The following is a 12,524-nucleotide window of genomic DNA, read 5'->3' as shown; positions in this document are numbered from 1 at the left end:
CGAAGCCAGGGAGAGGCAGGCGCGTAAACTCAGCAAGCAGCTGTGAGGAAACGAGGAAAGATGCTGAAGTCACGGACTGTGATGGAGCAGTAAACTCTGAGGGTGGAAGGAGAAATGGCGAGGGAGAGGAAGACGGTAACAAGAGAAAGAAAGGAGGAAAGAGAGAAGAATCAGTGAGAGAGTGAAGGGAAATAAAATGAAGGAATGAATAAAAATGTCTTGCACAGATCTGAGGGTGTAGTTTCAGGCAGAATCATGTTCATGACAGCTAATCTACCCTGAAAAATATAATTCAGATGCCAAAGAAAGGAGTTGAAAGAATCAGGGGGGGAAAAAAAGCACTTTATCACCATCTACAGCTCTGTCTTTTTCTTCTTGGCTTTTGCTGCTATTGTAAATAAACATGTGAACGTCACTCCTCTCGCATCAAATAAATGCTTTCCAAACACACTGATCTCCACAAGTCTCCTTTAGTGCAACTTTTTTCTGCTTGATGCAAACTCCCTGATGCACTAACCTGCATATCATCGTGCATGTTAGTGGATCAAAGCAGGACTGTGTGTGAATGTGCTGGAGTGGCTGATTTAGCTTTGCAGCATTCCTTCAGCAAAGATCCTGTTCAGCTTTGACTCTTTTTTTTTTTTTTTTTAATGTCAGATATTTGAGCTGCAACCATGTATGAAACATTCTGTACAGATGAGGTTATTATCACTGACATTTTGTTTCCACTGTACATGGTGAACCACTTTAGCAAGAACTGAACTGAGAGCGTTTCAGTGGGCAGAGGTGCAGATGGAGCCCAGCGCCACCTGAGCACCAAAAATGTACTTTGTATCATTACTATATTTGACTGATTTGAGATTTTTTATAAACTTCCACCACTAAAGAAGAATACACATAATGACTCATTCACCCTTGATCTAGTGATTCTGATCATGTAAAAGCAAATGAGCTGGAGAGGGAGGTATGGGCATCTCTGCTTAGGCTGCTGCACCCGTGACCTGGATAAGCGGAAGTAAAATAAATGGGAAATTCATGATTCCCTAAAGCCCCGCCCCCCAGCAAATCATGATACTCTTTTGAAGGAGTCATCATGGGCTTTCTGAGAGGGTGACCACCTTTTACTTTCCTCTAACATCTTAAAGATCAGATTAAACTAATCCGGAGATTAAGATTATTGTTATTTTTAGTTACACCTGTTATAATTAGACCAAACTATCCTTCCTTTAAAGACAGACTGGACCCAGAACTCACTGGAGAGAGTTGTTTGGTTACCTCCACGCATAATTTTTTTTGGTTCAATGCTTCTTCTTGTTTGGGGGGAGGCTGTTGGTCTTTTAATGTGTGTTTTGTGGCTGTTAACCTTTTGTCTCCCTCCACATGAGCTGCTATTCCAGTGGCCTGTAGCAGAGTCCCACACCGTTCCTGCTGCTTCTCCTCCAAACCCCTCCCAAAAGAGCAAACTGAGACCCATTTAATGCTGCATTAATCAAACTCCTTACACAGGTGGGTTGCCCAACATTCATTCATATCATATTCAAACATATGATTATTCACCTGTATGTGTTTTACTTTGGACCACAATCTCAGATTTAAAATCAGGATAAATGCTGCCACCTGCTGGACGTACTGCACCATGAAACCCCTTTCTGTGGGTTTTTTTTGTGTTGCTCCGGTGTAAAGATGAGCCAGCGGTCAGGCTCTGTGTCCTGTTGGAGTACTGTCAACACCGGAGAGCTCATAAACTTTAACCAACCTATCAAATCTGTGCAGGATTGGGTGTTGATGTCTTTGCTGCTTCTCCACTGAAGCCTCCTGTTGATCTGTCAGATTTTGGTCTAAATTTACATTTTTAAAAATAATTGTGATGAAAATGAGAGCATTTTCACAACTGTGGTGCTAATTTCTTTAATCATCTGGCATACTCGATAAGGGGCGAGGTATCTCATCTCCTGGGAGAATTTAGACTGAAAGCCCACCCCGCAGTGATGCCCGCACGCCATTAACAGAAAGATTCAAAAGGCTGGGCTAAAATCTGCTGAGGAGCACATCATCTTAACTGGTACCCTGTTCATATACCGGCTCACTTTAATCATGAGACTAAGTTTCATTTAGTTTGATCAGATAGGTTTCCTGTACAGTGAGTAGCTGGGTCTCCTGTGTGAGAACTGTTTATCAGAAGCTTCTTCACCAACACCCTTTTCCTTCCTCTGCTATCCAAGCAGTCAGCATTTTTCGTGCAAGACAGATTCAGTCGATCTGAACCCAGCTGATCTGAAGATGGCTGAGGTTATGGGTGAAGCTGTAGTTACCAGAATTTCCCAGCAGCAGAATACCATCGAACATATCCCAGATGGACCAGTGTGTTCCAGTGATTCTGGTGACTGCATGTGTCACTCACACAGCGACAGACACAAAAAGAAGGCACGGACAAAAAGCTTGTGTGCTAAAAGATTTTCAATCAGCATTATAAATCATTCTATAAATACATGGCTGTCATATCATTAAAAACTTACTTTAAATAGCAATAGATAACAAATAAGCAGTAGGGTGGTAGGCAGGTGGAGTCAAAGGCGCAGAAAAAAAACAAACTCAAGAGTCTGCTGGGTTTCAGTCAAGGAGGCAAAACCTTAACTTGAAATAGCCGGGAATGTGAGTGTGTTAAGTTTGGTGTCGCTGCCACGGAGATCCTCCTTTCATCACCGCTCTGAAAGACAAAACGGGATCATTTAGAGAACAAACCTTCGCAGTTTGCATTATTAATAACGTACGCTCGCAGCAGACTCACTTTCAACTTTCTTTTTTAGCGGCGACAGCGCTGCTTTTGCCTGAAAAACAGAGACGACGTTTTAAATGATCGTCTCTGGCAGCAGAGAACAAAAACACAGGCTCTGAAATGGGCTCTTTATCGACTGACAGCTGAAGTACGTGGGAAGTAAAAATCGAAATTTTACAAGTGATTTATGACCTTCTTGATCGCAGTCCAGTCTTCAAGGATGTCGATGTCTCTCAACATGTAGACGATGAAAGGCCCTGTGACACAGAGGCAGTGTTATTAAACCGTCTGAGCACACAGTCAGCAATCAAGCAGAGCCCACCAAACACCAAAAAACCGAGCCAATACAAAGGGGCAAAAGCTGCAGTTCCTCTACTGGCCACATGAGGGTCACTCCAAATGCGAGTCAATCTCCAGAGACTCCTGTGTTAAAGAGCCCAACTAATGTTTACAGCCTATCAGTCTTTGACTCTGCAGACAATTTAATACCTCGTCCATTTAAACTTTATCGAGGTTCAAAGTTAGGGCCATGGTACATAAAGGACTATAAAGGTGGCCGTCTGGGGTCTCACTACCACTAATTTGAGTCACTGAACTTGACCTTTTGATCTTATTTGTTGCCTTCTGAAGGATTTCCAATAGAATTTCCTAACAAAAACTGCTTGCCCCCCAAGAGGTTGTGCTCCAGTTTGGGAGAGTGACATCCGAGTCATTTATTTGGATGTTTCTTAACCCTAATGAGCAAGTATCTATTGTCCAATGAACTCGCACCGTCTACGGAAACACTTTAATAACTTAGTGCTCTCGTCCAAATATGGTCACTTCTGGCTCTGGGGAAAAAAAAAAAAAAAAAAAAAAAGCAAAACATGGCTACTGTTAAAAATGGGGCCTCACAAACCAGTGGATGACTTCTTTGTGGCTCTGTCTACATTTCACATACTGTCTGGTAATTACAGTATTTTCCGGACTATAAGTCGCACTTTTTTTTCATAGTTTGGCTGGGGGTGCGACCTATACTCCGGAGCGACTTATATGTGACATTTATAACACATGAACCAAAATACTCCAGCCACTTGGCATCTCCGTGAACTGGAGCTTTAAGGCAGTCTTGCGTAACCTGTGGGCGCAGTGGATGATGGATGGAGAGCACAGCTTAACGACAACTGGGAGAATGCGCCACCCAACTTTCCTGGAAGTCACTGAATGGATCAAGAAAACATGGGCTTCAGTGACAAACCATCCTGTTGGGATTCAGAAAGGCTGGAATAATTGGAACTGCAGCTGATGACGAGTCTGACGAAAGCGACACAGAAGAGGAAGCGGCGCTTCGTCTACCTACGGAGTGTGCGGAGTTGTTTAGAAGTGACACCGAGGATGAAGAATTCAATGGATTGATGGTTTGGTTAACTTGTTAGCACGTTCTTTATGCTATGGTTATCTGAATAACTGTTAATGTTACGTTAACATACCAAACACGTACTCTGTTCGTTGTGCGTCATGTAGCTGAATGTGTTACGTTAGCATAACGTAGGCGTAACCGTGTTCGTCCTGTTCTTTAATCCATTATTATTTTAAATTGCCTTTCAAGATGGAATTTCTGCTCTGGGTCTCGGATTCTATAAAATATGGATTTGGATTTGCCCTTCGTGATGCAATCCCTCCCCATTGATCCAGGATTGGGATCAGCACTAGGAGAACACTAACTTGTGACTGCCTGAGGCTGGGTTTGCATCTCCTTCTGGAAACAAACTGGAGCTCTTACATGTGTAAGGCAGATGTGTTACCCACTAAACCGCGGAACCCCTCCACCTTTTATATACAGTCTACAGTGTATAAAACATATCACAGATTTATATAAATGTCGCTGGTGGGGCCAAAATCCTCACACGTGGTGGTTACCTGAAACCAGAGCTACTTTCTTTTTCTTCTCAGACTGACCCAGCAGGTTCTTTCTTTTACATTTCTTGCCCCTCAGCTCATCGCTCCACTCTGCAATGACAGAGTACAGTTAGTGTGTTTTGCACACGTGTCTGCATTTGCTAACCTGAGCACACACTTTTACTCACTTATGCAGTACTTCAGTTATTTGATTATTACCTTGCTGTACCGCATGTGTAAGTAGCAGCTTTTTGGGATTTGACATTTACCTGAGGTGAGGTCTATATTCTGCCTGTCCTCCTCCAGCCTCCTGATCTTTTCCAGCAGCTCGCTTTTCATGGCGTCAAACAGCAGCGTCCGCTCGCTCTGCAACATGCGCGTGGATACAGACACAACATGTTAGCTCTCTTATAGTTTTGTGTGAGAATATCAATTCTAGAGTATGCATGCAGACTGCGGTTCACAGTGCATGTGTGTGCTACCTCCAGGTGCTGCCTCGCTCCTTGTACTTCACATTCATGCTTGTGTTTGATGACCTGCAGACACAGCTCCTTGTACACTCCTGCACAAAGAGACAGCGAAAAGTGTCAGAGATCACTTGAACAAACTTTAGGAACGCTCAAACTAAATCAGTCTTACCTGTAGCTCTGCTGGATGGAACTTTAGTGTAATAACTTGCTTTCTAACCTAAGATTTAATAAAATACATTAAAAGACTTTCTGTGCTGCACACACACAGTCAGCCAACTCTAAATACTTAGAAGAGTCCTGCAACAGAGATGCATCCTGGGTAAACAACTCCCCCCAGTGGACAATTTTTTTTTCCTTATTGATTTAAAGGTTTGGTAGATGTTGAGACTCACTTCTATGTGACATTTGTTCGAGTAATTCTGAAGGATCAAAACTCTGTATGTTCATGTAAGCTGGGAAAAAAAAGGAAAAAAGAAAGACGTTATCCTGTACCAGCCACTTGTGTTCGTATCTGCATGCTGTTCTGTAGTGCAGCCAGTGGTTCTCTGTATTCTCCAGCCTTCCCCGTCAGCACCTCGTCCAGCTTTACTTTCACCTGGTTTAGCCGTTCCCGAAACAACCTGCAACCACATGGTAAAGTCAGCCTTTCCTTCCATCTTTCAAACGTAACAGCTGCAGAGGGTGCTTCAGACATCTGAAAACAAAGTGTTGAATCCCTCTAACCCCCCCCTTCCCCAATTACTTCTCTTTCAGCTCCTGGAACTGTTTCTCCAGATCCATCATCTCATCTAAACATTCTCCTCTCCTCCTCTCGCAATCTTCATCATCCATCTCTTCAGAGGACAAAGAAAACAAAAGAAAATGTTTGAAGTGACACAGATTGTATTGTCTCTTTATCTCTTTTTATATAAGTAATAGAAAAGTTAGTAGAACAGTTTGATTTCTTTTTTTTTTTTTTTTACCTGAACTCTCCTCTTCTTCCTCTTCACTCTCTTCCAAGTCACTGTCCCTCTCCTCTGTACTTTCCTCCATGGTCTCCTGGCCTCCTCCACCCCTCATTCCTTCATCCTCTCTGGGTTCTTCCACCTCGCCGTTGGCCTCGGGAAGCTGTGACTCACCTTCTGCCTCCATCTCCTCCTCCGGCTCCTTCATGGCGGGTTGGGCGGGCATGGAAGGCAGAAACTGGAGTGTAGCAACATGTTGATATATTATAAAAAACTAGCCAGTCAATTGGCTGACCACCTTTATTCTTCAACACAGCCTGAACTCTCTTAAGGAGCTTTCTTGTAATTTCTTTAAGCAGTCTTCAGGAATAGTTTGTCCCTGTTTCCTTTCCTTTTTGGCCAATAGGTCTTTGGGAATCACTTTTTTGGTGTAGAAATACTTTTCTATTCCTGTCAAACCGTATTACATTTTTCATAGAATCAGTTAAAGAATTGGAAACAAATTATGTGTTTTTTTGCCTAAAGATACAACTGGTTCTTTGCTAAGTTGTCTGTTCCGTGTAGACAAAACACTGGTTCATCCTTTTTTACGTCATCGATAAGTGGCTTAACAGACAAACAAAACATTTCCTCAGAATATGATCAGGTACATGGGAGCAGCTGTGGCTCAGGCAGTAGAATGGGTTGTCTACCAATAGGAAGGTCAGTGGTGAAAAAGTAATTGCCCCCTCAACCGTAAAACTGGTTGTGTCGCCCTTGGTAGGAAGAACTGCAATCAAGCATTTGTGATAACTGGCAGCGAGTCTTTCACATCGCTGTGGAGGAACTTTGTCCCACTTTTCTTTACAGAATTGTTTTAATTCAGTCACATTGGAGGGTTTTCCAGCATGAATGGTCTTTTTAAGCTGATGCAAAAGCATCTCAATCTCATTTAAACACCGCCACTCCAAAACCTTCATTCCATTCAGAGGTGGACTTGCTGGTGTGTTTTGGATCACTGTCCTGCTCCGTCCTGCTTGAACTTCAGGGCACAAACTGATGGCCGGACGCTCTCCTTCAGGATTTTCTGGTAGAGAGCAGAATTCATGGTTCCATCAATTAGAGCAAGTCGTCCAGTTCCTGAAGCAGCAAAGCAGCCCCAGACCATCACACTACCACCACCATGTTTGACTGTTGGTGTGATGTTCTTTTATGAAATGTTGTGTTAGCTTTATGCCAGATGTAAAGAGACTCAAACCTTCCAAAAAGTTCAGCTTTTGTCTTGTCAGTCCACAGAATATTGTCCCAAAAGTCTTGGGGATCATCAAGTATTGTTTTTAGGCAAATGTGAGTTGAGCCTTTGTGTTCTTTTTGGTCAGCACAGGTTTTCTTCTTGGAGCGCTCCCACAGATGCCATTTTTGTCCAGTCTCTTTCTTATTGTTGAATCACGAACTCTGACTTCAACTAAGACAAGTGAGACCTGCAGGTCTGGTACATGTTGTTCTGGGTTCTTCTGTGATCTCCTGGATGCGGTGTCGATGCGGTGCGGGGCCAAAGTGGGGGAAAGAGAGAGAGAGAGATAGAGAGGTAGAGAGAGAAGAGAGAGATAGAGAGAGAGAGAGAGAGAGAGAGAGAGAGAGAGAGAGAGAGAGAGAGAAAAGAGAGAGAGAGGGGAGAGAGAGAGAAAGAGAGAGAGAGAGAGAGAGAGAGAAAAAGAGAGAAAGAGAGAGAGAGAGAGAGAAAAAGAGAGAAAGAGAGAGAGAGAGAGAGAGCGAGAGAGAGAAAAGAGAGAGAGAGAGAGAGAGAGAGAGAGAAAAGAGAGAGAGAGAAAAGAGAAAGAGAGAGAGAGAGAGAAAAGAGAGAGGAGAGAGAGAGGAGATAGAAAAAGAGAGAAGAGAGAGAGAAAAAAGAGAGAGAGAGAGAGAAAAAGAGAGAGGAGAGAGAAAAAGAGAGAGAGAGAGAGAAAAAAGAGATAGAGAGAGAGATGAAAAAATAGAAGAGAGAGAGAAAAGAGAGAGAGAGAAGAGAAAAGAGAGAGAGAGGAGAGAAAAGAGAGAAGAGAGAGAAAAAGATAGAGGAGAGAAAAAAAAGAGATAGGATAGAGAGAGAGATATAGTATATAGAAAAAAAAAAGATAGAGAGATAGATGATATATAGATATATAAAAAAAAAATAGATATATATATATATTAGTATATATATAAAAAAAAAAGAGATATATATATAATATATATATATATATATATATATATATATATATATATAGATATATATATATATATATATATATATATATATATATGCTCTTGTTTTTGTGATCATTCCCATCTGCAACACAAGATGCTTTCCAGATCAATGAGTGCTAAACACAACTCCAAAGGACACATCCTGAATGAAGACTTTATAAAGAATTATAGTTTAAAACATATTTTCGTCCATATTTACCAAATTATTTCATAAATCATATGTAAAAAGCTGCATGGGCACACCATTAATGTCACATAACATAAAAATTACACTCAAAAATGTCACCACTGCTGAACAAAAATGCTGACTGGGATGTTTTTTAAAAAATTAAACTAAATTCTGAAACAACAATAACTATTAGGGAGCGCATTTCTTGGCGCTTTGTTTAAAATATATGTTTAAACAGTTACCTAAAGCATAAAAACACATCACTCTGCTGGCTCTGCCCGTGGGTAATAACAGAGAAATCTTGCTTACTCTGCAGACAGAGTGGAATTAGGTTGAACAGCAGACTGAAGACGTGGGACTCCGAGCTACTGTATGGCCTCCATCACCTCCGTCACCCAACTGCAAAAACACAGCACCACACCGGAAATGACACGACCGGCTTCACAAATAAGCAGGCAACAACAAGCGAAAAATAACGCAGTCTTCCTTACCCTGCATAAAAGACACTTTTAGAAAAATATTTATAGTTGAAATATCACCTTAAACCTGCTCCGCGATTTAGAGTCACCAATTAATGAGGGCTTTTATTTGCTACCTTACCGGATGTCCTATCTCAATCGGCCTGATTTGACCTCTTTTAGCTTCCGTAGTGTCAAAGTAAAACGGTAAACGTTATGACAGCACCGGCGGTTTATAGAGTAAAATAACAAGCCGAAATTAGTCTGAAACCTATTATACTGCACGCCCATTTAGTTACAGGTCCCCTCAAAATAAGCGAGACGCGTTGTTGCATTTTCCTTTAAAATTAGCGGGAAATAGACCACAGTCGAGTCAAGTGCAACACTAGCTAACAACTGAAACCCCGCAGCGAAGGAAGGACCGCCTGTTCATCACACCGCCTGAGTGCTCAGCTTTTTTAACGGCCACGTATTTTCTCTAAACGCGTCTGCTGATTGATACAACTAAAACAAGCACCAAACTCACTGAAGCATCGCCAGAGGGGCTTCCACCCTGACCTGACCTCTCCACAGCATACGTATAACAAATAACGATCCCTGTCCACGGAGGGAGGCGATGCTCTTCGTAAACAAACAACCTGCCCACCGATAAATGTGACAGTCAAGAAAAAAGCTGGCTCACCGCGTCCTGTTGTTCAGCTGCGAAAAGTTCAAGTGGGATTTACTGTATTTCCATTTTAAAAAGTACTTCCTCTTCGCCTCAGTCTTCTTCACTTCCACACTTTGCCGGACTCTGAAGCCCGGAAGTTCAGCCAATGAGCGCGGAGACCTACCGCTGGATCGTCCAATAGCAGCGATCACCCCAAAGTCTCCTGTCCAATCAGAAACACTATAGCCGATCCAGTAAGCCAATTACAAACCAGTTTATCTTCCTTTATTATATTAGTCCAGGATTAATTTCCTACAAATGGGACGCAGATGGTAGCAATATTTTTATCATATAGAGCACGTTCTGATTAAAAACCAAAACCAAACCCAAAATAAAATATATAAATATAATATGTAATATAAAACCTATGTATAATCCATTTGTTCTTCTTTTTTAGTCACTCTCACACTGCCAGCACTGTGCAGCTGCTTTGGCACCACTCTACTTAATTATGGTAATGTAGTAAAACAGGTTGAGTTTGAATTTGTAAGACACTAATTCAGGGGTGTGATGGTGTAATTATATCCCACACATAGGAGAAGGAGCCAACTTTATCTTAGTTCTCTCCTCTTTTTTGGCATTTAGCAAACAGTTTTTGGGGCAATGTTTTCATTTGGAGTGTGAACTAAGGAGCCAGCATCTTTGCAATGTTCAGCAAACAGGGACAAAAATATATTAAAGAATCAAATCTAGTATTGGCATTTATCCTGTTCTGGTCATTACTCTTGTTGTTCCCTAAGCCCTTGGAGAAATGTTGTCATTGGCATGACGTGATGCAACGACAGTGGCGTTATGCACTCATTCACTGAGCTTACATGAACCATCCTGCAAACAGTATGACGGCATCCTCACTTCTCAGCAGGATGTAAGGTGTAGATGTTACACTAAGTAACCACAAGATGGCATCAAAGTAAGGCAGGATGTAATGGTGACTGAGAAATTTGACTTTTTTTTTTTTTTTTAAATCCCCCCCAAAAGCAGACAATTTGATGTAACGGCAGCAGAAGCACAGGTGGGACTAACAGTAACTATGTCAGCATGTTATATGGCTATACCAGTTTATGGATCCTCATCGTGGACGGTTTGTACACCAAATACAAGAGAAAGGGCGCAATAATGACACGTCAATGTAGGGCTCAAAATGTGTCAGTAAAAGAGGGAATAATGGAAGTTTTCTGAAGGCAAAAACTGACAAACAGACAAGAGGAAAAAAGTCAGTTTTACATGTTTTTATTAAAGTTGCATAAAAGTGTAACAAAATTGGGCAAAAACAAGACCTGTTGTTGATATTGCTACATTGGTTGGTTGGTTTGTTGGTCTAATCATTGTCTAAAAAAAAAACCCAAAAAAGGAAAAACAAAACACCACCACTCCTCCAAACGGCATGGTTTAGCTCTTGTATTTAGCCTCAATGAAAATAATCAGTATATATATATTTTTTGCAATTTTCCGCAACAGTAAAAAAAACACAGACTTGTCAATAACAGTCTACGAAGGTATAATAATCCAAACCTCGATTTAGAAATGAAAATCCACTCAAATTCAGCTACTGATTGAACTTGCCTGGTACAATCTGACCCATCAAAAACATGCCCCCAAACCAGCAGACGCTGCTTCGGAAACATGGGTGGGAAGGCAAAAGCAATCGCACCAAAATGCATCTGAATGGATTTTTGTTTTTTTCCCCAACTACATGTTAATCCAAGGCCTGGTGTCAAGAAGTGTCATGATCACAATAAAAACAGAGCAGTATTCAAATGGTAAATGCAAAGAACATCTTTTATCTAAACAAAAAACAAGGCCTAAGTATTAAACACTCACTTCTAAAAAAAAAAAAAAAAAAAAAAAAAACCCCAGAAAAACAGAATCTCAGTTTGTTCCCCCCCCAAAAAAGTTGCGACAGAAGATCCAAGATTTTCCACACGCCGCTGATCTGCTCGCACGTGGCAGCAGTTTGCGTTACCCTTTTTTTTTTTTTTTTAAAAAAGAACGTCTCCTGTTTATTTGGTTCGTGTAACATAAATAATACCTAAGGCAACATCTGTTAAAAACAAAACAAAAAGAAAACTGGAGAAAGAAAAAAAAAGGAAAAAGGGAGGGTGGAGAGACGGGTGACAGTGGATAGGAGGTGGGAGAGAAAGCGAGGTGGGGGATGCCAGGGAGAAATGACAGAGCAGCAAGATGAAGAGGCCAGAGAGTGTGTGCCCATCTGTGTATGTGTGTGTGTGTGTGCACGCATATGCCTTTTGGCGCTAGGAGAGAAAGAGGCAGACAGTGAAGATCTGCTGTCACTGCAGGTGTTAGCGATCGGTCACAGGAACCACAGCAAATCTCGCTGCTTCTCCTGTCAACCAATGGGCTTCGGTCTCTGATGTGATTGGCCCAGGGTCAGAAACAGATGGCTTATTCTCCGAGAGGATTGGCAACTGCAGCGCGGGGGGGGGGGGCTATGGACCGGTCACCCTCTCCCTTTCTCTGACTTCGCATGGTGTTTGTGTGTGTGTGTGTGTGTGTGTGTGTGTGTGTGTGTGCACATCTGTGGTAGAGGCAGCTGTGTTTGCTAATGTGTTTCCGCTTCCTCCTCCCCAAGGGTGGCCTGTGTGTGTGTGTGTGTGTGTGTGTGTGTGTGAGAGACAGAAAGAGAAATGCATGCTTTGATTTAAACAATGGCCTCATTCCCGTTCAGGCATATTTCCGGTGAGTCCACTAACATGACAGACAGAGCACACATGTCAGAGATGTGGCTGCTCTGAACTGATCCCACACCCCCCCTCCAAAAAAAAAAGAAAAACACAAAAAGAAGAAGAACGGGGTGGTCTAATAGTGTTTCAGAAAAAAGGAAAAGTTGTGAGAAAGAGATGGAAGGGTTGGGAGGTGTGATTTAAAAAAGGCAG

General features: G+C 41.9%; 1 protein-coding gene across 5 annotated transcripts; it reads right to left on the bottom strand.

Moving 5' to 3' along the window:
• Window positions 1–2,439: 2,439 nt before the first annotated feature.
• On the bottom strand, window positions 2,440–9,730 carry brms1 (BRMS1 transcriptional repressor and anoikis regulator). Of its 5 annotated transcripts, none has more exons than XM_030722519.1 (11): window positions 9,604–9,730; window positions 8,706–8,862; window positions 6,087–6,306; window positions 5,867–5,957; window positions 5,617–5,744; window positions 5,137–5,216; window positions 4,924–5,020; window positions 4,676–4,765; window positions 2,969–3,033; window positions 2,789–2,828; window positions 2,440–2,707 (listed from the first exon to the last, which is right to left on the bottom strand). In XM_030722519.1, exons 3-11 carry the CDS (start codon window positions 6,292–6,294, stop codon window positions 2,700–2,702), a joined length of 807 nt encoding a protein of 268 aa, XP_030578379.1. In that variant the 5' UTR covers window positions 6,295–6,306; window positions 8,706–8,862; window positions 9,604–9,730; the 3' UTR covers window positions 2,440–2,699. The 5 variants fall into 5 exon arrangements, with proteins under 5 accessions (XP_030578379.1, XP_030578383.1, XP_030578378.1 ...); XM_030722523.1 differs by having other exon boundaries at window positions 6,087–6,270; XM_030722518.1 differs by having other exon boundaries at window positions 8,773–8,862.
• Window positions 9,731–12,524: the final 2,794 nt, after the last annotated feature.

This window comes from Archocentrus centrarchus (assembly GCF_007364275.1).
Source record: "Archocentrus centrarchus isolate MPI-CPG fArcCen1 chromosome 18 unlocalized genomic scaffold, fArcCen1 scaffold_23_ctg1, whole genome shotgun sequence".
Lineage (NCBI taxonomy): Eukaryota > Metazoa > Chordata > Actinopteri > Cichliformes > Cichlidae > Archocentrus > Archocentrus centrarchus.
This window is presented reverse-complemented; position numbering and strand designations above follow the sequence as displayed.

Coding starts and splice junctions, on each gene's coding strand:
- brms1 (XM_030722519.1), bottom strand. CDS start 6,294: ATGCCCGCCCAACCCGCCATGAAGGAGCCGGAGGAGGAGATGGAGGCA. Junction 5,958..6,086: donor GGAAGAAGAGGAGAGTTCAG/GTAAAAAAAAAA, acceptor TGTCCTCTGAAG/AGATGGATGATGAAGATTGC. Junction 5,021..5,136: donor GAGCGAGGCAGCACCTGGAG/GTAGCACACACA, acceptor CGCATGTTGCAG/AGCGAGCGGACGCTGCTGTT.